Below are 24,497 nucleotides of genomic sequence, written 5' to 3' on the forward strand. Positions count from 1 at the left end.
CCTAATTGAGTGGTAATCAGACAAACTTTGGGTCTTTAGTGCACAATTTACATACACTCGGAAGAAAAAATATTTAGGAGCTATATCTAAATCTGAACCGATTTTCACGACACCTAACACACATCATTCTAGACCTACTTCATTACGCTATACCAAATTTCGTGCAAATCGAAAGATATATAGGGACTTTGGTGCAACATTTACATTAAATCGGACGAAATTATATATGGGAGCTATATCTAAATCTGAACCGATTTTTACGAAACTTTAAACACACATCATTCTAGCCCCAATACACTATACCAAATTTCGTACAAATCGAAAGATATATGGGGACTTTGGTACACCATTTTCATTAAATCGGACGAAAATATATATGGGAGCTATATCTAAATCTGGACCGATTTTCAGGAAACTTAACACACAACTTTCTTGACCTAATTCAGTACGCTGTGCCAAATTTCGTGCAAATCTAAGGATATATAGGCACTTTGGTGAACCATTTACCTTAAATCGGATGAAACTATATATGGGACCTATATCTAAACCTGAACCGATTTTCTCGAAAATTGGCACACATTATTCTGGACCTAATTCAGTACGTTATGCCAAATTTTGTGCAAATTGAAACATATATAGGGACTTTGGTGCCCCATTTACCTTAAATCGGACGAAAATATATATGGAAGCTATATCAAAATCTGAACCGATTTTTCCCAATTTCAATAGGGTTTGTCCTTGTGTCAAATAAGTGAGCTGTGCCAAATTTCATCCAAATCGGATAATAAATGCGACCTGTACTAAAAATCGACTCAAAAGGAACCATGTCATGTCCGTCCTTCTGTTGTAATCACGCTATCTTTTGAAGGAATTGAGATAGGGTGCTGAAATTTTGCATAGGTTTGTCTTTTGTTTGCAGGCAGGTCAAGTTCGAAGATGGGATATAGTGGTCCACGTTTAGGTATAGCTCCCATGTAACAGTACCCCCCAATTTTCGGTATTTTGGGGTTCTTGAGCGCGTTTTTCAACCAAATACGCTGAAATTTGGTACATTGGGTACTTATTGGGTAGTAAATGTATCCACAAAAAATTATAAATATAGGTTCACTTTTTCTTGTTGCCCCCATATAACGGTACTTTGGGGGTTTTTATCGTATTTTTTCACCGAATTGACTGTAATTTAGTATTTTGAGTTCTTAGTAGGTACCAAATCTCTCCACAAAAAATTATAAATATAGGTCACTTTTTTCGGATATCCCCGATATAAGGGTACCGCCCAATTTTCGGTATTTTGGGGTTCTTGAGCGCGCTTTTCAACCGAATTCGCTGCAATTTGCTACATTTGGTTAATATTGGGTACCAAATATCTCTACTAAAAATTATAAATATCGGCCCACTTTTTCTGGTAGCCCCAATATAAGGGCACCCCCAATTTTCGGTATTTTGAGGTTCTTGAGCGCGATTTTCAACCAAATTCGCTGAAATTTGGTACATTGGGTTCTTATTGGGTACCAAATATCTCTATTAAAAATTATAAATATCGGTCCATTTTTTCATTTCAAATTCCTGTCGGTATACCTGTGGTGGAGGGTATCCAACGCTTTTTTACTTGTTCAAGGTTCATTTAGCAGCCAAAGTGTGCGATGTAATTTACTATATTAAAATTCTAAAAATGGCTAAAAATGACGCAAGTTGCATACGATTTTTATGCGCATCAGATTTCAGTAATCTGCAATGAAAATACACAAAAGTACTCCTATTTTAAAAGGATTCGTTAAGAACCGCGGATGTGCCTCCACAGTAAATTTTGGATAAAATACGCATATTATTTGCGCATCGATGTATTTTTGACCTATTTCCACATAGTTTCGCGAATCTGACAATACAAGCATAAATGTATGTAAAATAAATTCGAAATCGCGATTATATACGCGAATTTCTCAAAATAAGCTTTTACAGTTTTTGCTAAATTCAAGGTATCTATATCCGCACGTTTTATTGGGCGGAATTGAACATGGCTGAGCTCATTAGATTCGGCACGTAAAAATACTAAAATCACGCGGAGTTCAACGCCATTTGTGTGGACTTTTTTAAATTTAGACTCAAAAAATAGGTTTTTTTTATAAAAATGTACACACCAAATTTTCGTCTTTGGAATGCAATTGCAAAGAAGCTACGGTGAGCACATTCATGAGATATACACTAAACAAAGCAAAATCATGAGTTCTACAACCCTATAATCAGTTTAGAGAGTTATTTGATTGCGCGTCCTGATTATTATAAGAAAAAAAAAATACCGAAAATCCGGCTTCAAATTTTGAGCATCCGTTTAGGGAGGATGTAGTGATTATATCCAAAAATCTTACATTAGAACCATATTATCCGTAGAGTATTCTTTAACTTAGTCACTGATCACATGTGCGTGCGTTGTGTAGTTTAGCCACAAATCAGGAAGGAGCACAAAAAAACATTTTCACTCATTTTTATACCCTACACAACTATGTTGTCAGGGTATTATAGCTTTTTGCAGCCCCAAGAGGTTGTAAGTATACCGATCGTCATATCTCGACTAGCTGAGTCGATCTAGACATGTGTGTCCCTCCGTCCGTCCGTCTGTCCATCATAATTTGTAAACACGATACAGGCCACAGTTATGGACCAATCTTCACGAAATTTTGCATGTAGGATGGGTTCTGACCAATGAAGACCCCTATTGTAAGATCGGTTAATATTTAGGGGATGAAATGGTCGATTCAGAGGTCGCAAATATGGACCAAACATCGCGAATTTTTACACGGAGAAAGGGGTCGGGCCAAGAAATAAGCATGCCTGTTTTGATAAAGATCGGTCAATATTCAGCGGGTCAAATGGGCCCTGACTTTTGTGTGAAAAATTTGCATTCTATAGCCGATAGATTTACCCCTGAAGAAGCTACCACCGAAAATTTGATAGTAGTAGTAGTTGATAGTGGTCTTAAATTGATACCAATTATATTGTCGTATGTACTCAGATGTGGGAGCTACACTCAAATACTTACAGATATTATTTAGTAACGCATTACCTCACTAGAGGGCGGATATATAGCGCTAATTGCTTTGAAATTTTCCGTGAGGTTCCAGTAATGATCAAGGACAACGCTTCGGTGATGATCAAACAATAATATTGGGATGAAATGAACCGAAAACGTAGTTTTTTGTGTTTTTTTTTCTAATCGATGCCACAATTGAAATCCGAACATCACAACACAACCCACGGAGAAGGGAATCTGGATATGTAAATAGAAGGGTGAATATTAGTAATATTCGTTCAAGAGGGTGCAAATATCGCGAAATATTGTCCATGCTCAGAATATAGAACCACAGGAAGTTAGATTTTCGTGGAAATTGTATAGGGTATCATATGGTCGGCCCCGTCCGACTATACTGCTCCGCTCACTGGTTTTACATTACCACCATCACAGCTTCCACGCAACTTATTATTTATTATCGATATTTTAAGATTTTGACAAGAACATTTCATTTTATAGAAATGCATTTAAATTATATGCAAACCTCAGTTTTAAGGAATTTAGAAGATCAAATCATGATCAAATGTTTTATGTAAATCCGAAGATTTTACCATTTATCAAAGTTTGGTCTATTTTTCATTCACAATTTTTTACCAGTTAATTTTTTTGCGCAGGGGAAATGACAACTTCCTTCTTAAAAAAATAGTTGTCAATAAAACATAAAAGAAAAAATACGATGCAAGTGTAGATGAGAATTTTATTTGTAATCATTTTATTATTTTATTATAAGATTTAATTATTTATTATTAGTTTTTATTTTTGTCATTTAGGTTATGATTTTAATTACAATTATTTAAAGCTGTGAGTTTGCAATACGCATTTAATTTCATTAGTATTTGTTTTATGTATTCTTTAATTTTTCGTTCATCATATTTGTGGCAAATTTTTTGTTCGCTTCCATATTTTATTTTGTTCTTCGTAATCAATATTAAATATATTGATTTTGTTCATTTTTTTATTTATGTGTGTGTCTTTTTTAATTTTTCGTTCCGTTAGCTTAAACATAAATATTAATAATAATAATGCTTATGATTTTGTGTGTGTTCGGTTTTGTTGTTTTTTTTTTTCAAATATAAATTAGTTTTAGCTTGATTTTGTTTGTTTGTTTTTATTTCTTTTCTTTTATACTTTTTTTAAATTGCTATTTATTACCGTTTATAAGTAAGAGCTGACAATGAATAAAAAAATATTTATATAAGTTTATGTATAAATACAATTTGTTTTTGTTTTTTAATTTTATTTTTCTCGCTTTATTTTGTACCAATCGAAGTAAATAAGATTTGTTGTTGTTTTTTTTACAATTGTTTTTATTCAAGAATGCAGATTTTTATAAATAGCTTTTATTATTTTTACTTAGTGTAAATATTTTTTATAATTTGTAATTTGTGGTGTCATAAGTGAACTATCATAGTCCGTCGAAGAAAACAATATATGCGAACACATGGTCTGGAAAGCCCAGATAATTTCCAGCCGATTGGAATGTTATTTTGAGTTTCGTTTTCTCAAAAGGTGGAACCTTTTGCTTGACAAATTCAACCAAGTCAATGTGATAAGTCGGGTTTAGACTGAAGGTTGTATCGTGATAATGTGTGTTATATTGATTTAATTGCTAAAGTAAAGTAGTATCGATTTAAGGTTCTAAATTTAATGAATTCTAAATACCATTGTATGAATTCTAAATACTGTACTAAATCGAGATAAATTTAAATCAGGGATGCACGCCCTTGCACTCTAGCGGTCAGCTCAACTCACACAGATTCTTACGCTCATTTGTTTAGTCGTTGTTGAGACTTCAACAAGTAAACATGTCATATGCGCATATGCGCACCAGCATAGATTGCGGCCATGCTAAAGCGGCTCACACACATCAAACATGTACGTTTGATCGGTGTGAAGCTGATAGGCCACAAATAAATCAACAAAGTTTTATTTCGAATTTGATTCACACCGATGTAAAGCCCATGTTTAACGTGTGTGGCCCGCTTTAACTTTGTGTGCTAGTCTCACACATACATTTACAAATTGCCATCCTCTCAACGTGTGCATCATTGATTTAAATACAACACTATTTTCGCCTCTAAAAAATGCATCACTTCTCATAAAAGTATCAAAATGGCATCGCTTAAATATGTCGTTCGGTTAATGTGACTTTAGACTATACCTTCTAAATTGAGTCGATTTCAACATCAAGGTACAAAATTCTAGCTTTTTATACTAGTATTAAAAATATGACACAAAGTTGACACTCAGCTGTAATTTGTCGTATACAACACTAAAATTTCACTGGTTGTATAATTTTTGAGACAATTGTTCAAATAATATTTTCATAATTCTAATACGATATGCTCTCTTTCTTAGGTCCTATGTTGTTTTGAATTATAGTAATATTCATTATAAATTTAAACATATTTAATTTTTATAGCAGCTGTCATATTTTCTTACTTTTAGAAGAAGTGATATATTTTTTTCTGTGGCAAAATCAGGGTTGTATTTGAAATTATCTCGAATTGGCATAGGGTTACGAGCAAATCGAGATATTAAATGCATTTAATTTTTCGAGGTAAGTTCAACTCAATTTGGCAATAAAATCGAAATAATGCACTTTATCAGGAATAAACCAGTAAGGAAAGTAGTAAAGTCGGACTGGGCCGACTATAGGATACCCTTCACCACTTAGGGTATATTCTACATATGTATCCGAAAAGACGTCGCAGTACTGTTTAAAATTTAATCTCAATCAGACACCCATTGATAATTTGGTGTACAATCAACATAAATAAGTAGAAATTATATATGGAAGCTAAGTTATATCTATATCTGAACCAATTAATTTATTTTAACTTCAGTACGTTGTGTCAATCGGTCTAGATATGGATCTTTAGTGCACAATTTACTTAAAACCATAACATCATTCTAGACTTCATTCAATACGCTATGCCAAAATTCTTGCCAATCAAAAGATTTGCAGGGACTTTGGAGCACCATTTACCTAAAATCGGGCGAAACTATATATGGCATATATCATTCTAGACCTAATTCAGTAGGCTATACCAAATTTAGTACAAATCGAAAGATATATAGGTACTTTGGTACACCATTTACCTTAAATCGGACGAAAATATATGTGGGAGCTATATCTAAATCTTAACCGATTTTTCCAATTTCAATAGGGTTCGTCCTTGGGCCAAATAAGAGATCTGTGCCAAATTTCATCCAAATCGGATCATAAATGCGACCTGTACTTTGTTTACAATTTAACATCAAAAGACGGACGGACGGGCGGACATGCATAAATCGACTTAGAAAGTGATTCTATGCATATTCCCAAAAGGAACCATGGGTCTATCTCGATTCCTTTTGCCTGTTACAAACATATGCACAAAGACATAATACCCTGTACCACAGTGTGGTGAAGGGTATAAAAATACGCTACAATTAAAATTTGTTGTTTTCAAAAATGTCATTTCGTTTCAAAACAACACATGCGTAAACAGATAACAGCTGACCGCCAACATTTTATCATTATACCTCGATTTCGAAAATGAGTGGATTTTAACGGGTTGAATGTCTTGCAAATAGTCTGAAGTACATCTGTTAATACCATAGTGATTCAATTCACTATGGATAGGACTTTTCATTCCATGTGTCACATAGAGTATATGCATGTAATGAGTAAATGTTTTGTTTGTATGGATGTAATAAATAAAAATTATTTATATTGTTATATATTTTACTTATTTTTTATAATTTATAATTAAATTTATTTAGAATAGTTGTTCTTTAGAAAACTTTCCATTGCTAGCTAATTTTGTATTTGGTGTTGCTGTATAAGCACAAGAAACAGAAAAATATATATAAAAACAATTATATACCATAATTTATAAAAAAAAAATCTGGCAAAAATGACTTTAATATCGAAAACCAAAACAATACTAGCTCAGCTACAGAAAATACACCATATATAGAATTACAGAACTTCTGAATAAATATAGAAAAGTTTATATTTTCAGATTTTATATACGAAGTATTTCATTTTTTATACAATAGATCTTTTAAAGAACATTTACACCAAACATGGTTTGTATAAATCGTCATGTATTCACATTAGAACTTTTTACAAAATTTTGTTTTTTTTACAGTAATTCATTTTAAGAATTTATAATTATTTATGAATATTTAATAGATGTTAAGTAGCTGTTTTGCTTTGACGTCTTTTGGTTTGTCTTCGATTTGTAGGAAACAAATTTCTACCAAAAAAGGCATCTTACCGAAAATGTTCAGCTCATAAATGAACTGTTACACAAACGTATTCGGTAGTTCGAAAAGGTCATATTTGGTATTAAAACCAATTCGATTTGATCTTCCAAATATTAAAAAAGGGATATATAACATTTTAAGGACAATGTCTGGGCAGTTCTGTTGGAAAATTAGACTAGAACTTTTAAAATACGGAAAATCTACTGATTCTGTTATATGGTAACCCGACTTAGACAACGTTTAGATTTACGAAATCCACTCGATCTCATATGTCAATTACATTGCGTATAAGTCAAAAATATTCCACTTGATTTGTGAAGCGGATTAACGTGACGTATACGTTATGGAATTTACGTTTGAGATCGAGTGGATTTAGTAGTCTAAACGCGCCCATACAGTTAATTCTATTTGAAGATGCAATTTACACCTTCAAATTATATGAAATGCGGCTTGACATTTGAATGGACTTTATGTCGACGAAGTCTTCTAGACTTTATAAATCCCAAATACTAAATTGCAGGTACTTCATTTTTGACTTTTAAAATACCGAAAACCTAGTTCCGAAAACCGAGTAATGTAATCTAATTTTAAATGAAATTACATTGTTAAAGATTTAGTAATTTATTAAAAAAATATACAAAAATACAAACACATTTTGTGTATGTTTTTTTTTTTTTATATTTGACAGATGAAACCACTACCTACATAGTTGCTATTTGGTTATTCATCTCAAGTTGCCCTATCTTGTATTATTGTACCGTGGTTGATGAAACATTGCTCCCTCACTTTATCAAGTTCAAATGTCAGTCTTCCGAGAGTACAGCAAACCAATTTAAGGCGTGAAAAGTTGTCGTCACTACTTTGAATAGGGTTCTCAAAATCTAATACAAGAACATCAGTACCATGGCACAATGAATAGGTAGTCCATTTAGCGCAGCTGATATCTTGATTAACTGTCAAAGTGGGTAATTTCTACTTGAATTCATTGTGCAGTGTTGCCAACCATTTAAAATATTATATGGAAAAATTTGACAGATAATCGAGACAAAAACAAAGGTTGTTGTTGTGATACATCACCTTATTATTGCATCATGATCAGTACAAGATGGCTTGTGAGTCCTGGATGCAAGGTCTCAAAATCCCTTTTGGTATACAATTTCAATTAGGAAGATTCATCTCAATGTAGTTAATTTCCTAATCGGTTGTTAGGATGAGAAAAAAGTGACAATCGAACACTTTATGGCACAATAATTGGTAGTCCATTTAGCGCAGCTGACAATTCGATTAACTGTTAACGTGCGTAGTTTCCACTTGAATTCGATGTGCAATGTTGCCAACCAAGTGAAATATTACTAGAACAAACAGATGGTTGGGGCCATGATGCAATAATAAGGTGATGTATACCAACAAAAACCTTTGTTTTTGTCTCGATTATCTGTCAAATTTTTCCATATAATATTTCAAATGGTTGGCAACACTGCACATCGAATGCAAGTAGAAATTACCAATTTTAACAGTTAATCAAGACATCAGCTGCGCTAAATGGACTACCTATTCATTGTGCCATGGTCGGGGCCATGATGCAATAATAAGTTGATGTATCAAAACAAAAACATATGTTTTTGTCTCGTCCTTTTAGCGCAGCTGATGTCTTGATTAACTGTCAAAGTGCGTAAATTTTTCTTGATTTCGATGTGCAATGCTGCTAACCATGTGATATATTATAAGGAAAAGTTTGACAGATGGTCGAGAAGGTGGTGTATCAAAACCAAGACCTTTTTTTGTCTCGACCATCTGTCAACTTTTCTATACAAAAAGTCGATTAGTCGAAGATCGATTTACTTATCTCTAATATATAACTTCATAGGTCTTAAAACTGAGAACACCAAATTACAAAAACTTATTTTGGAAAATTTGGATAGGATTTGTTGCCACTTTGGTTGGAAAATATAGCTGGCATTATTACAATATTTAAAATGGGGTGAGCCCATGATGCAATAATAAGGTGATGTATCAAAACAAAAACCTTTGTTTTGTCTCGATTATCTGTCAAATTTTTCCTTATAATATTTCACATGGTTGGCAAGACTGCACATCGAATTTAAGTAGAAATTACGCACTTTGACAGTTAATAGAGACACCAGCTGCTCTAAATGGACTACCTATTTATTGTATCATGGGTGAGCCTTTAATTTGGGGGCTATACCAAAAAAAAAAAAAAAAATGAACATATATTAAAAATTGTTCACGAAAAAGGTTTTTTTATTCCACCCAAAACCCGAAATGCCAAATTTGCATCAATTTCGGCTAGAAAATGTTTCAACGACCTAAATGAGGGGGATTAGGAAAATATTATGCAACTGAGTTTTTACTGCCCCTTCTGTTGGAAAATGCTCCCATAACCACAAAACTACCGAAATTGGGTCGGTGGCTACGTTAAAAACATTGTCACGTTTCGTTTGGAAATACGAATTAAATCGCTTAAAATACCAAAAAATAGAGAGGTTTTATTCGGGACCACCTTTTTACATTAAAAGTATGAAACGCCTTTAGACATTAAACTACTTGAAGAAGGTAATATATCTGTAGATGTTGACTATATTCCACGTGCTTGTTGACTATATTCCAAGTCTATAAATATAAAATATATTCTATCTTCAAAGTAAAAAAATAGAAGTCATAATGAAGATAGTTTTTTTTTGTTGCAAAGCTTTCTATCAGTTTCATATAGTTTATTGAATATCTAGAAGATCTTCTGGAAATGCTATATATATATAGGAGTATTTTAGTATCTTCTATTAAAATACAAATACAAATATATATATATATATATATATACAAACGACCTTTATAAGATCCTGTATAAAAACAAAACAATAAAAACTATAGTACTATATGATCTAGTCTTGAGATTGAATCAGCAGATCAATGGACTGAAATTTTTAATTTATACAACGAACAAAAAAATAAATAAATAAAAAAATCACCTATAGTCAGTCAACACTTTTTTGTATATAACGGTTATAGCCGATTTTAAATTTTTGCAAAAATTATTATTTCTTTCTGTTTTGCAAAATAAAAAAAATGCATTATAATTTTATATAAGTTTGATTCAAAATTACAAAAAACAAAAAAAAATATTTTCATTTTTTTCAATCGGAATAGTTTCTTTGTTTATACTAATTTTATATGGCTTTTATCTTTATCTAACTATTGAGGAAATGTGTGTCTTTCGTTTATTTTATTTTTTTGTTTTCTTTTGTGAGATTGATTTTTTTTTGGTGAATGGCAATGGGATAAATGAGCGTATGAATTATCGGAATATTTGAATTGGACTTGTTTTGTTTTGCTTAGATTTTTATTGCATATCTTGATCTATTCTAGAGTATTTGAGTTTCTTTTTAAACCACAAGTTGGGTTTTATCTTTTTAATCCATTTATGGATTTTGTTCCAAAAAGAAGTGTTTCTTGTTGTTGCTTCTGCTGTTGCTGTTTTATTTAAACCGTTATTTTTAATAATATTCGAATTATTATTAATATAACACCAGTCATCATCATTGTCTGCATTGTTGTTGTGGTTGTTGGCGCCGTTGCCACATTGGTTTAGCAATTTCATCCTCTGGTTGGCCAGGAGGTGATCTCTGTTTTATACGGCCGCCACAGGGCCGGGCGGAGTTGAAATGCTCGTCGTCATTGTTTTACTTAGATTCCTGTAAGAGCAAAGGATCAGATAGTCAATTTCAAAATGGCGTGGGAAAGGGGGCGGAGGGGGATACATTTGATTGTGGTCAAATGAATGTGCAAATTTACAAGGGTTGTGGGGCAGGTCATGTTGCAATTGGGGGAGAAGGAGTTGTTGATCAGTATAAAATATACACATATTTTGTTTGTATTGGGGCAGGGGGAGTTTTATTTTTTTTTTTGTGATTTAGTTTTAGTGGTCGTGGTGGCTGTGGTCGGGGTGATAGTTGTGCTTGTGACTAGGTATGGTTAAGGTCGTGTCCTCTGTTGGAGATGAACCCCAAGGCATTGTAGACTAAGAGCATCTTCTTACGCTAAAACAAAACAAACGAAAAACACATTCAAGATAGAGAAGAAAAAGAGTAGGACGTTGTTAGAAAAAAAGAGGTAAAGGAATTTAATAATTATTATTATTACTTATTGTTTGTACTCAAAAAAGAAATGTTCCAGTATTTTAAGGTCTCTTCTCATTTCTATTGTTTTTAATATTGATTTTTTTTTTGTTCAGAGTCTGAATACTTTTTCAAGGGAACTACTAGTTCGTTTGAAGTCCAACATGGGTTTTGGGGAAAATCGATTTTTCAATTAGACTAGGGTTACTTTTTTTTCAAAGGAATTTTGTTCTTTATATAAAATTTCCATTGGAGTTATTTATTGAAAACAAGAAGGTATATTATGGATTATTTTAGGAAACTATAAACTATCGAACTGTCCTATTGCACTTCATTTTCGGCTTCATTTCTTTTTATACCTTACAACCGGAGGCATCCTTTAGTCTAAATTCTAGGATTTGGGGAACAATTTGGTTCGCTAAGGAAATCTATTTAGATTCCGTCCACATCTAACGCTTTGAATGTTTCAGTATTACGAGTGGGATCTTTCGTAAATTTTGGGATCCTTCCGAAAATTTGTCTCAGCAACTCGGATATCTAGGAGAGTGTTTAATTCTCTCAAGAGTTTTTGTCATTTTCCTTTCATTTCTTTTAAATTGACTATAGTCCACAATTTACGAGTTCAGATAAAAAGCTTCTACTTTTGGGAAGTTTAGTGGATACAGTAGTGATGATGTCTCCGAAATTTCACTCAGCTATCCGATGATTATTGCAATCGTACTTCTAAGATTGCCTGGCGCCGTGCGGCTTGATCTTGAGATGAGATTTAGGGCTATAAAGTATAAACTTAATAATCTTGTGGATGGGGATACTAGGCGGTACAGCGCTATCCTTCGGAAGTATGTTGTTGATAGGTGGAGGACTAGGTGACGTACGCATTTATTCGTAACGCTACGTTCGCACTGGACCGGCCAGACTTTCGCTTTGGAAACTGACTGATTTCTTACTGACAGAACATGCTTCTCTTACTGCGTTTTTGCATAGAAAAGGCCTGTCCCAGACGGATTTATGTGGGTGTGGGATGACTGAAGACTGGAAGCATATACTGTTACTATGAAGATATTAGAGCAGTGTTGAACAGAACTACATTACGAGTGAGTGCGTGAGAGCGTAACTGAGAGATCATCAACAAAAATGACTGACGCAAAGAGAGACAAAGAGAAAACGTGTTTGGCAATCACCGCTTTCGTACTATTATGTGCATTAGTGCATTAGAGATTTAGCAGAAATGGGTACATCGAATGGAGGGGCGGGGTGTGATGTCAGTAGAGTTCTTGAAGACGATCGGACCCTTATTTGTTTAAGTAGTTTTGCTCGAGAAGCGTTTGTGTTGTGTTGTGGGGGTAATTGTTGGGAGGGGTGAGATGCATGGTGGCTACCAATATCGTGTGATGTTGGTGGCCACTTTAGCATTGTATCCCCTTTCAGCAATTGTTCCATTGTGGAGAGCCTGCATGTTGTTGGTAGTAGCTTTTTGCTGGAGAAGCGTTTGTGTTGTGTTGCCACTAGCGGTGTTGCTGCTGCGGAAACGTGGTATGGTAAGTGCATTGTGTCGTATGTTTTTCAATTGGGATAGCGGCCCGAACTTGTGTCAAACTGGAAGAGGTTTCGGTCTCGAGCCTTATCGGAGGTTATCCGTGCCTCGGCGGTACCCCTGGATCTGTAGATCCAGCTGCCTTCTGTAAACTCTCAAATTGGAACAGTACTTCGGTGCTGTTGGCGCGGTCTTTTGGGTGGAGTCCGTGAGGACAGCATTTTAATTGTTTGTGTTCCGTGTTCATCGATGTTGCTGCCAGTTGTTTGCCACTAGCGGTGTTGCTACTGCAGAAACGTGACTAGTGCATTGTACTTGTTTTTGAATTGGGATAACCATTGCTCACAACAGCTTTGGACTAACTTCTTTTACCCTAAGGCCAACAGGTGTGTTATGACATAGGTTCTGTATGCTCTCAAATTGGAAGTTTGGTGGATGCTTCGGTGATTATGTCTAGGAAATTCTCCTCAGTTATTCGTTGATGTCAGGAGTTAGTGTGTTTTCTCAAGCGGTAATCAGCCTTTTCATGGTTCTGGTGGTCTATTTACAAAGACAAGGGTTGCTAGGTTGAATCAAGACCGATGATTCCAGCGAATTTTGGCATTATCTCTAATCACTGAAATCACTGAGGGACCAAGTGTTTGTTGATGTACGACGAAGCTCAGGTTCATATTTTATCTGACTGGCGAACTGTTGTATTATCACTAGTTCTAGTAGGGACATAATTTACCATTCTCGTTTTGTAGGATAGTTATTTCCTTCTAATAGCGAGCTAATTCTCCGGTATATAAGGTGTGGTACGGACATTGCAGGATGTAATGGGTCTATATTATTGGAAAGCTGTTGTTGTGGACTGTCACAACCGCAGCCACTGGTCTGGTCTGTAAAGTCTGTCATTTATTCTATAGTCAGAGGGCCTATTCTATGATATAATAAATAGAGGTCTTACTATAACAATTGGGTTTATAGCCTGTTCTTAGTACGATGTTTTAGTCTATATAAAACCAATTGATAACCAATTGATTGTTTTATAGAAATATATTTCATTAGAATGTCAAATCGCATGTTTCTATTCTATTTAATAACTATTGGGAGCCTTCGGTAGCAATGCGGGAACCATTGGGCGCCATCTAAGGTAAAGGTCTACATTTAAAGAACATTTGATTTCATACTTTTTAGGATCATATTAAATACGTCAAAAAGAAAAATCGATTTTAAAACATTTCAAAAAACCTAGTCTACAATTGGATGACCGCGAAACAGTAAAACAGAATCTGTTTGATATTTTATTGAATAGAAATCATTTTTTCCTATAAGAAAATTCTCAGATTCTGGAACTTGTCATCGTATATCGTACATATATACACATTTTTTTTTTTTGGATTTTAATTTGAAATTTTGCTACGAAGTGAATTCTGAAACTAATGAAACATAATTTAAATTTATTATAATCTCCAGCTTGGGGCTAATTTGTCAAAGAGGACGTAATTGTTTGATGAATAATGGTCAGAATTATTTATCAGATTGTGATTGAATGTTTTGTTTTCTGAGTGGGCGTGTATGTATCGCTGGGTGTAATAAAGTGTAAGGAACTAAAAACAACGTACAAAAATAATAGGTAAATAAATAGTAATAACAAGATGTTCAGATTCTGAGGACTTGATTCTGTATAGAAAAAAATATTTGTCAAAATTATTATGAAATCATTAAAAGTAGTGCACTTAAATTCTGGACATATAATTATAGGGTTATCCAATGGGAGGTATATATATAATTTTTGCTACATAAAATGCAAAATTGTTGATCTGCCGCCGAAACTAATAATTGGAATTGTATTCGATTTTTATAATTTTGAAAAGTTTAACCATATAATACTGAGGTTAGTTGCACATCAGAACGTGAGGAATCTAATTCTTAACACATTTTCGAAGAAGGGAGAGAAGTGCTGTAGTCACCCCTATGCTTACAACCAGAACAGAAAATTACAGCAGGCAGGAAATTCTAAGAATTGTGCAGATTAATCTGCATTATTGCAAGGCGCCTGCTGCTGGGCTCTCTATTAGTCTCTCCACTTGAAAACTCGACTTCGCTCCTGTTGGTCTTCGTGGCCGAGACCTGGAATAGTTCTTTGAAGTATGGTGACGATTTTCGAACGGTTGTGTGACAGATGAGTTTGGGATCTCGCCTTATGGAAATTCCGAAAGACGTCTGGGCTGATATAGCGCGTTCACAGGATGTGGCTTTCATAACTCACTTAACTCGTCTCAAGGTCTTCTATAAGAAAACCTCCAGGCCTTCTTTAAGAAGGCCTCCACGTCTTCGATAAGAAGACCTCCACGTTTTCGATAACAAGGCCTCCACGTCTTCGATAAGAAGAGCTCCAGGTCGTTGATAAAAAGACCTACACGTCTCCGATAAGAAGAGCTCTAGGTCTTCCCTGGATACCTCCAGCAGGTCTATTCTGTGCCTTTTAACAACATTCGATATGTAGAATGTTGTTAAAAAGTTACAGGTCTGATATAAGAAAACCTATAAGGCCTTCGTTAAGAAGAGTTCCAGGTCGTCGACAAGAAGACCTCCACGTATTCAAAAGAAGAGCTCAAGCTCTTCCCTAAGAAGACCTCCAGCTCTTCTATGAAATGACCTCCCGGTCTGCGATAATAAGAGCTTCAGATCTTCAATAAGAAGAGATCATGCTTTTTTATGAGAAGAGACAAAGCTGTTCTATAAAAAGACCCCAAGTCTTCGAGTTCTTCATATCAGGTTCATGATATGAAGAACTTCAGTCTTTGATAAAAAGACGTCAAGTCTTCGAGTTCTTCATATCAGGTTCGTGATATGAAGAACCTCAGTCTTTGATAAAAAGACCTCAAGTTTTTTCCTGCGATAAGAATCTCTTTTGTATCCTATCCAGAAGGAAAATCGAATGAGAAATTTTCTGTAGAACATTTAATCATTCAAATATTTTACAGTAAGAGGAATTCGTGCAATTCATTTAAAGGAAAAGTAATACCTGCAGCTCTTGCATAGGAAGAAGAATGCCTGCAGCTCTTCTCCAGGAAGAAGAATACCTCCAGGTCATTCATAGAAAAAAGAATACCTGCAGATCTTCCCCAGTAAGAAGAATACCTGCAGCGCTTCCACAGGAAGAAGAATACCTGAAGCTCTTCCACAGGAAGAGGAATTCGTGCAACTCTTTCAAAGGAAGACTAATACCTGTAGCTCTTGCATAGGAAGAAGAATATCTGCAGCTCTTGCATAGGGAGAAAATTGAATGCAGCTCTTGCACAGGAAGAAGAATACCTGCAACTCTTCCATAGGAAGAAGAATACCTGCAGATCTTCCACAGAATATCTGCAGCACTTAGGAAGAAGAAGACATCCATCTCTCATATAGGAAGAATAATACCTCCATCATTCCTGTAGGAAGAAAATTGAATGCAGCTCTTGCATAGGAAGAAGGATACCTGCAGCTCTTGCATAGGAAGAAGAATACCTGCAGCTCGTCCATAGGAAGAAGAATATGTGCAGCTCTTCCACAGAAAGAAGAATGCCTGCAGTTCTTCCATAGGAAGAAGAATACCCACAGGTCTTCCACAGGAAGAAGAATACCTGAAGTTCGTCCCCAGCATTCTTATAGCAAGAAAATTGCATGCAGCTCTCCTATAGGAAGAAGAATACGTGCAGTTCTTCCATAGGAAGAAGACTCCTGCAGCTCTTCCACTGGAAGAGGAAACCTGCAGCTCTTTCACAGGCAGTTGAATAGGAGCAGTTCTTCCATAGGAAGAACCTTTTCACCTTTTTTAGGTGAGGTCTTCAAAAATAAGAAATCGATATTTTAACTATAACTTCTTATGATTGTCTCATTAAAATTTCAAGTGAAAAATCTCAACAACTCTTAAAGATGTATCGGATTTATTGTGCAAGCTTTAAGCAATAGGAAGAGCGCTTCCAGATTCCATTTTTTCCGAAAATAGGCGATTTTCCAAAAATGTATTTTCCTAGGCCCAACAATTTGTTAATTTTCCATCGATGTCAATATTCCATTTTGTCAATTTAGTTTCTTCGAAAATTGGATAACCCTATATTCAATAAAACAACAAAAAAATATACATATAACCCAAAAAATACAAATAAAAAAACAACAATACAACCAACAACTTCCATCACTTACCCTTGCACCGAATTCGATGTCGACAGGATACCATTTTCCAATGAATCTCTTGAAAAATCATCGGCCATCTGGACTTTCAATTGATGGCCGAATGAATGCATATCGGAATTCGGTGTCATTACCGAACCGGGTGTATGAACACGATATTGGCCGGGTGTGGTCACCGAACCGGGTTGTGATATTGAATTTGTCATGCCGGGACCACCGTTTGGCAGAATGCCATCCACAATACAACTTTCTCCCGTTGTCGAATCGTGCATATTTATCACTTGACTGCCGGCCGCATTGTCCGCCAATGCTGCACCATCACTGTCGTCCACACCCTCATCATCGATGTCCATATCCTCGGCATTCTTATCCAACGGTGCTGTCTCCTCGTCTTCATTGTAGATTTTGAAGTAGGCATATGTCAAATAGATCACAGATATTATAAAGGAGGGAACTGGAATCGCAATGGAGTAGATTAGATTCAGCGTATTCTGCCAGTAGTCCAGCTCGCTGATGACCACACTAGGATCCACTTTGGAATAGTAGCAGGGAAATTTAACGCCCAGCTTTGTGTAACGCTTAAACCAGATGGTGCAATTGAGCACGGGCGGATAGCCGCATCCCTTTACATTCGGATAGAGGTGGGCGCCAACGAAAAAATATTTACTATCATTGCCGCTCATAAGGCCCCTGTTCAGCTCGGAGATTTCCTCAAAGACATCACTGCCATCGGCACTGATCAGTGTATTGTCCGTATCCAGGCCGGAATCTTCTATAAGGAAACCATTAGAACCATCCTCATCGCCAAAATGCAAATGTTCCATAACCATGCCGCCACCGCCCGCGCCACCACCCTCATCATCCATGGCCGCTGCCATGGGATCGTGCGGACCCAAATCATACTCGTAGTCACGTATGGCTCTTGTATAGCGATCGGTACGCTTTTTGGGCGGAATTACTCTTTCGGCCTCCTTCAGATTGATGTGATATTCGGTGAAATTGAACTCATCCGTATAGTTGTACAAATTCAGGCGATAGTTCACCATAATCTGGGTGCATTCGAAAATCTCACGCGTACAGCCCTCGCGGCAGGACGACCAACTGCAGTTGCGGGCCCCGAAGCGCGTTATTGTCGATGAAGTTTCACACAGGGCGGGCACTTCGTCGAATTGCATAAATATGGTGGTGAAGGCAGGCTCTATGACGAACGGCACCAAAAAGAGGAAGGCGAACATGCTGAAGGTACCAAGCAGTATGAAAAAGGCAGTCGTGTAGAAGAGCAGTTTCTCGCGCAGGGTACGAATTTCCAGTTCATCAGCCATGTTTTTGTTGTGTTTTTTGTTTGCTTAGTTAGTAATGCTAATATTTTTTTCCTCCTATTCTTATTTAATTAATAATAATTATAATAATTTGTTCTTAGTCTAGTATTTTTTTGTTTTTCTAGATTTACTTAATTTTGTTTTGAAAAAAAATGCTTGTTTGTTTTTGTTGTTGTTGTTTTGGTTTAATAAATTTAGTAAGCGTTAGTTTAGTTTGTTTATTTTCTTAGTTAGCTTTTGGTGAGCGCGTTTAACAATAGATTATCGTTTAGTTTGAGGCGAAAGGTTACTTATTTTAGCTTGGCTTCTGGTTTTCTTTGTGTTTGCAGGAGTTTTGAGAAAAAATTATGCATAGAATTAGAGCAAAATCTTAAGAGTTAAATTAGCGCATTGGAGGTTTAATTTAGTTGACTGTTGGTTTATGTTTAACTTATCAGCTAGAGATGATTTTTTTTAGTGCAATTTATTTATATCACAGGGTGTTTGGTTTGTTTTTCTTTTCTATTAAAAATTAGATTTTGCAGTTTCTTTTAATTTGTTTTATTTTTTTGAAATTGTTCCACTCGTTAACGACACACTTGTAGGCCAAAATATTTATATCGTTCTGATCATTGCCGTCCGATTGCAACACTTTTGTTTGTATTAATTTGTTGTATTTCGATAATTTCTTCTTGTTGTTGTTTTTTGTCAAAGAATAAACTTCAGTTTTGTTGTCATTTTGCTCAGAAACAGTTTTCAGTTCTGCAATTTGTTATCTCATCGTTTGTTTTTTCATTTGATTTGTTTTTTAATTGATTGTGGTTTTGGTAAAATCCATCGGCTGGGACTCTTCATTGTTGAGCTTGGGGGTTGTTTCATATTTTTTTTTGCTGAATATCTGTAAAGAAAGATGAAATGTTGTTCTTAGTTAGGTGCATTAAGAGTTTTAAAGAATTTGATTGATGTAAATGGATTTATTAGAAATCAAGTAAAAATGTTGTTATGTTCGGCTGGACCGAAATTAATATACCACCGATAATGAAGCGGGATATTCGTAAGGGGCCATTCAAAATTTCCGGATTTTTTTTTCACAAGAAATTCGTTTTTGAATCCAAAACTTTAAAATACCAAAAAATTAAAGAGGGCCTTTGTATGTGGGTGATTTCAAAACATGGACCTATATCAAAATATGTATATGTTTTCGCATCCTTTCATAATTCGGAATGAAAAATTACACCAACTTGGGTGAATAATCAGCTGAAATCGTCAATTTATTTTTAATTCGGTTACATTGTATTCCAAGTCATAGACATATGTCGCAAATTCTCTGCAAATATCTTTCTCTCCTTCGATGTGACCGAAATTCAGCAACTTCCGTTGAAAAATGCGATTTAAATCTTCAAAATACCGAAAAATAAACATGTCGAAAAAGCGGGCCCCTAAAGGTCGTTTACATTTAACCGGATTTGGTTAACCCAGTGGGTTTAAATGTTCAATTCCTTTGAATATATGCCAAATAAATCCTCATAAAGTAGGTTAACCCGGTAAAAAGTTCTAATGTAAATGCCGTATTAAACTCCTTGTACATTACAACTTTTTACCGGGTTAACCTACTTTATGAGAATTTATTTGACGTATATGCAAAGGAAATGACAATTGAAACCCACTGGGTTAACGAAATCCGATTAAATGTAAACGTACTATTATATGGGAATTATAACAAAGCGTAGGGCTTTATCGATTTTTTCTGCAAATATGTTTATTCAAAGAATCTGGGATGCTTAATTATAGCCCCTTCGCCGGAAACTAGAACTGTACCTTTATATATTTTTGTATGTTAGTCCTATTCGAAGCATAAGCATACTTCCTTTATATGGGAGCTTAATAAAATATGGACGTGTATCGACAATTTCTCGCATCGTTATTTTTCACCCTCCAAGAACCCAGAATGCCATTTTGGAGTCTCATCGGTGCGGAAGAAGCGGCAAAAAGTTTCAACAAGCAAAAAAAAAATGGATTTTTCGGAACTCCCGCCCAATTACAGCCCCATCGGTTGGAAAGTGTCATTAAAATCTTAAAAATCGAAAATTTTCTGCAAATATGCTTTTTGCTCTCAAATAATTCAGAATGCGGTTTCGAAGTGCGGATTAATCATAAATACACTGAATAGGCGTCGGGACCTTTATATGGGGACCATAACAAAACGTGGACCTATATCGAATATTTTCTGCAAATATGTTTTATTCAAAGAACCTGGGATGCTTAATTACAGCCGTTTCGGTGGGAAATGAGGCTCAAACATTTTATATTTTTACTCCTTACTCCTTTGGGAGCCCTTTATATGGAGGCTAAGCCATCGAAAAATGTCTGTAAAGTTACTTTTCAACCTCCAAGAACCCAGAATTAAAAATCAAACATTTTCTACAAATATGCTTTTCGCTCTCAAAAAATCCTGAATGCGGTTTCAACGTGCGGATTAATCATAAATACACTGAATGGGCGTCGGGATCTTTATATGGGGATCATACCAAAACGTGGACCTATATCGAATATTTTCTGGAATTATGTTTTATTCAAATTATTTTTTATTCAAATTTAAATACAGCCATTTCGATGGGAAATGAGGCTTAACCATTGTATATTTTTTTTCCTGTACTCCTTTGGGAGCCCTTTATATGGGGGCTAAGCCAAAACAGGGACGTACATCGAAAAATGTCTGTAAAGTTACTTTTCAACCTCCAAGAACCCAGAAAGTAAATGTAGAGTCTCATCTGTGCGAAAGATGCAGCTAAAATTTTCTAAATCCCGAAAAAGAGGCAGGTCCTTAAAAAGAAGGCTATACCGAAAGGAATACATCCGCTAAGATGTTTTATCGCTTTCAAAGACACGGAATGCCCTATTACAGCCCCATAAGTTGAAAATGGGACTAAAATCTTCAAAATACCAAAAAAGGCAGACGAGCATTTACACGAGAGCTGTACTAAAACATAGACCTGTATCGAGAAATGTCTGCAAAGATTTTTCTCTTCGTCCACGAAACCGAAATGCCAAATTACGTCACGTCGGTGTTGAAATGTGGCTTAAAACCTTTAGAATACCGAAAGCATGGAGGGACCTATATATGGAGATATAAAAGAATAAATAAATAAGCAAAATAACAAAAACACAATACAACAAAGTCCTTCGAAATACCAAAAGTAGGGCCGGACCTCTATATATAAGCGCTATACCAAAACGTGGTCTTCCTTTCCACCAAGAAATCGAAATACCAAAATAGATATATAAACCCTGTTCCTTTGAATTAAATTTGAAGTCGATTTTCAAATGTACGTTTGTCTGGCAGAGGAGAAGGCAGACGGTTCCCAACTGCGGACTTGATTTAGGCTTTGTAAAAATAATAGGTTGTGAAAAGTTTAGTTAAAATCGAACATTCCATTAGCCTGATATTGGATTTATAAATAATGAAAATTTTTACCCTTTGTGGGGATGTACCAGAAGGAGTAGACCAATGGGTCCCATCTACAAGCTTGATCTTGGCTTGGTAAATATAATATGTTGTACAAAATGTTGTTTAAGGGAACCCACCCCCTTCTCGATTTTAATTTTCAAGATTTTCAATGGGCTGGTAAATCAAAACCTATGCTTGTTAAGGTTTGAAACTTTACACATATATAATTGAAGATTTAAAATAGAAGAAAAATAATTTACATAAAATTTTTGTTATTTTGTTGTTGTTGTTTTTTGTAATTAAAGAAAAGTCCTTATTTTTGATGGCGGGCATGATAACTCCTCACTGGAACATCGGAATCCGAAAATTCCAACGGTGTTAGAAAGAGTACATGTCTGGCTCTCGTATGAACTAAGATGATTGACTTCGCTCTAAAATTAACAAAATGGCCGATTTTTTACACAAATCCAAGTAAAAAAAAAAATTACATCGAAAAATGTCGGTAATGTTACTTTTCAACCTCCAAGAACCCAGAATGTAAATGTAGAGTCTCATCTGTGCGAAAGATGCAGCTAAAATTTTCTAAATTCCGAAAAATAGGCAGGTCCTTGAAGTCTATACCGAAAGAAAAACTCCCGCGAAGATGTATTATCGCTTTCAAAGACACGGAATGCCCTATTACAGCCCCATCATTTGAAAATGCGACTAAAATCTTCAAAATACCAACAAAGCCAGACGAGCCTTTACACGAGAGCTGTACTAAAACATAGACCTGTATCGAGAAATTTCTAAAAATATTTTTTCCCCTCCTCCACGAAACCGAAATGCCAAATTACGTCCCGTCGGTGTTGAAATGTGGCTTAAAACCTTTAGAATACCGAAAACATGGAGGGACCTATATATGGAGATATAAAAGAATAAATAAATAAAATAACAAAAACACAATACAACAAAGTCCTTCGAAATACCGGAAGTAGGGCCGGACCTCTATATATAAGCGCCATACCAAAACGTGGTCTCCCTTTCCTCCAAGAAATCGAAATACCAAAATATATATAAACCGTGTTCCTGTGGACCAAATTTGAAGTCGATTTTCAAATGTACGTTTGTCTGCCAGAGGAGAAGGCAGACGGGTCCCAACTTCGGACTTGATTTAGGCTATAATATGTTGTACATATTATATTAATTTTTCAAGATTTTCAATGGGCTGGTAAATCAAAACCTATGCTTGTTAAGGTTTGAAACTTTACACATATATAATTGAAGATTTAAAATAGAAGAAAAATAATTTACATACAATTTTTGTTATTTTGTTGTTGTTGTTTTTTGTAATTAAAGAAAAGTAATTATTTTTGATGGTGGGCATGATAACTCCTCACTGGAACATCGGAATCCAACGGCTCCAACGGTGTTAGAAAGAGTACATGTCTGGCTCTCGTATGAACTAGGATTATTGACTTCGCTCTAAAATTAACAAAATGGTGGACCTTTGAAAAAATATTTTTGGAAAATCGCCGATTTTTTACAAAACCCAAATTAAAAAATAAGGAAGATCTTCACCGATTACCTTTATCCTGGTTCATACGATAGCTATACACTCACAGAGAAACATGTAAAAATTTGAAATCGATTGGGTTATTAGTTTTTGAGTTATCGTGCCCGCCATTCGCAAAAAAATTGTTTAGAGAAAAACGCGTTTCAATTTTGAGAAGCCGTCACTTGATGCTGATACAATAAATCGGCCAAATCTTCAAGAGTTCTTGAGATTTTCATTTGAAATTTTGTAGGGACATTATTTAATTAGTGTAGATTCGAATTATACCAACCCCCGAGAATGGGGGGTCCCCTTAAATCGTATAGTCCGTTCGCATGATATTCGATTTTTAAATAATGAAAATGTTGGCCCTTTATGGTGGAGGTACCAGAAGGAGTGGCTAAAGTTTCGAGGGTTAGCGTGCGTGCCAACCAGACAAACAGACAGGCGGACGGACATTTGTAAATCAGCTCCAAATTTCCTGAAACAGATTTGGTCCAAAGAAACATTGGGTCTAAAACCAATATTTCGATTAGGCACATTTTCAGGCAACATGGGGTCTAAAACCAATATTTCTATTAGGCACATTTTCACCATATCAAAGTGTATACACATCATTATTGAAATTTCATACAATGACCAACTTAACATGCCATCCTCGTATATCTTTCCCCATTTATGTATTTCCGGCTGTGGTAGTTTCTAGAGGAACATTTAAAAAATCTACGCTTATGGTCCCTGAAGAAATATCCTTTATTCTTTTTTGTTTAAATTGCTCGCTAATAGCAGACCCTTCGAAAATATATTTTTTTTTAACAAATGATCCTCGCGACATCCTTAAATTGACTCAGAAATTAATTCTAAGTAAATTTTCATAATTAATTAATACACAATGTCTTAATAATGTGGTTTAGTAGCGTCAGCCACAATTATATGCTCACGGTTTCATAATAATAAACAATTATTCCATCAACTCTTTCCCCATTCCAAATACGGTATCTTACAACCCGACCACGTTAATTTTTTACACCACGTTAATCCTTCACGATTATTATTATTATTTTT

General features: G+C 35.2%; 1 protein-coding gene across 1 annotated transcript; it reads right to left on the bottom strand.

Moving 5' to 3' along the window:
• Positions 1-10,936: 10,936 nt before the first annotated feature.
• On the bottom strand, positions 10,937-18,499 carry LOC133333654 (protein tipE). Its single transcript, XM_061541946.1, has 2 exons — positions 17,165-18,499; positions 10,937-11,034 (listed from the first exon to the last, which is right to left on the bottom strand). Exons 1-2 carry the CDS (start codon positions 18,472-18,474, stop codon positions 10,971-10,973), a joined length of 1,374 nt encoding a protein of 457 aa, XP_061397930.1. The 5' UTR covers positions 18,475-18,499; the 3' UTR covers positions 10,937-10,970.
• Between the last annotated feature and the right edge of the window lie 5,998 nt (positions 18,500-24,497).

The sequence above is a fragment of the Musca vetustissima genome, unplaced genomic scaffold (genome assembly GCF_032173495.1).
Source record: "Musca vetustissima isolate MV318-11 ecotype Yass unplaced genomic scaffold, APGP_CSIRO_Mvet_v1 utg25233, whole genome shotgun sequence".
Taxonomy (NCBI): domain Eukaryota; kingdom Metazoa; phylum Arthropoda; class Insecta; order Diptera; family Muscidae; genus Musca; species Musca vetustissima.

What these genes read in the sequence shown, in the direction of transcription:
- LOC133333654 (XM_061541946.1), bottom strand. Translation starts at nt 18,474, where the DNA reads ATGGCTGATGAACTGGAAATTCGTACCCTGCGCGAGAAACTGCTCTTC. An exon ending in ACATCGAATTCGGTGCAAGG is followed by an intron (nt 11,035 to 17,164) that starts GTAAGTGATGGA and finishes TTGCTCTTACAG; the next exon opens with GAATCTAAGTAAAACAATGA.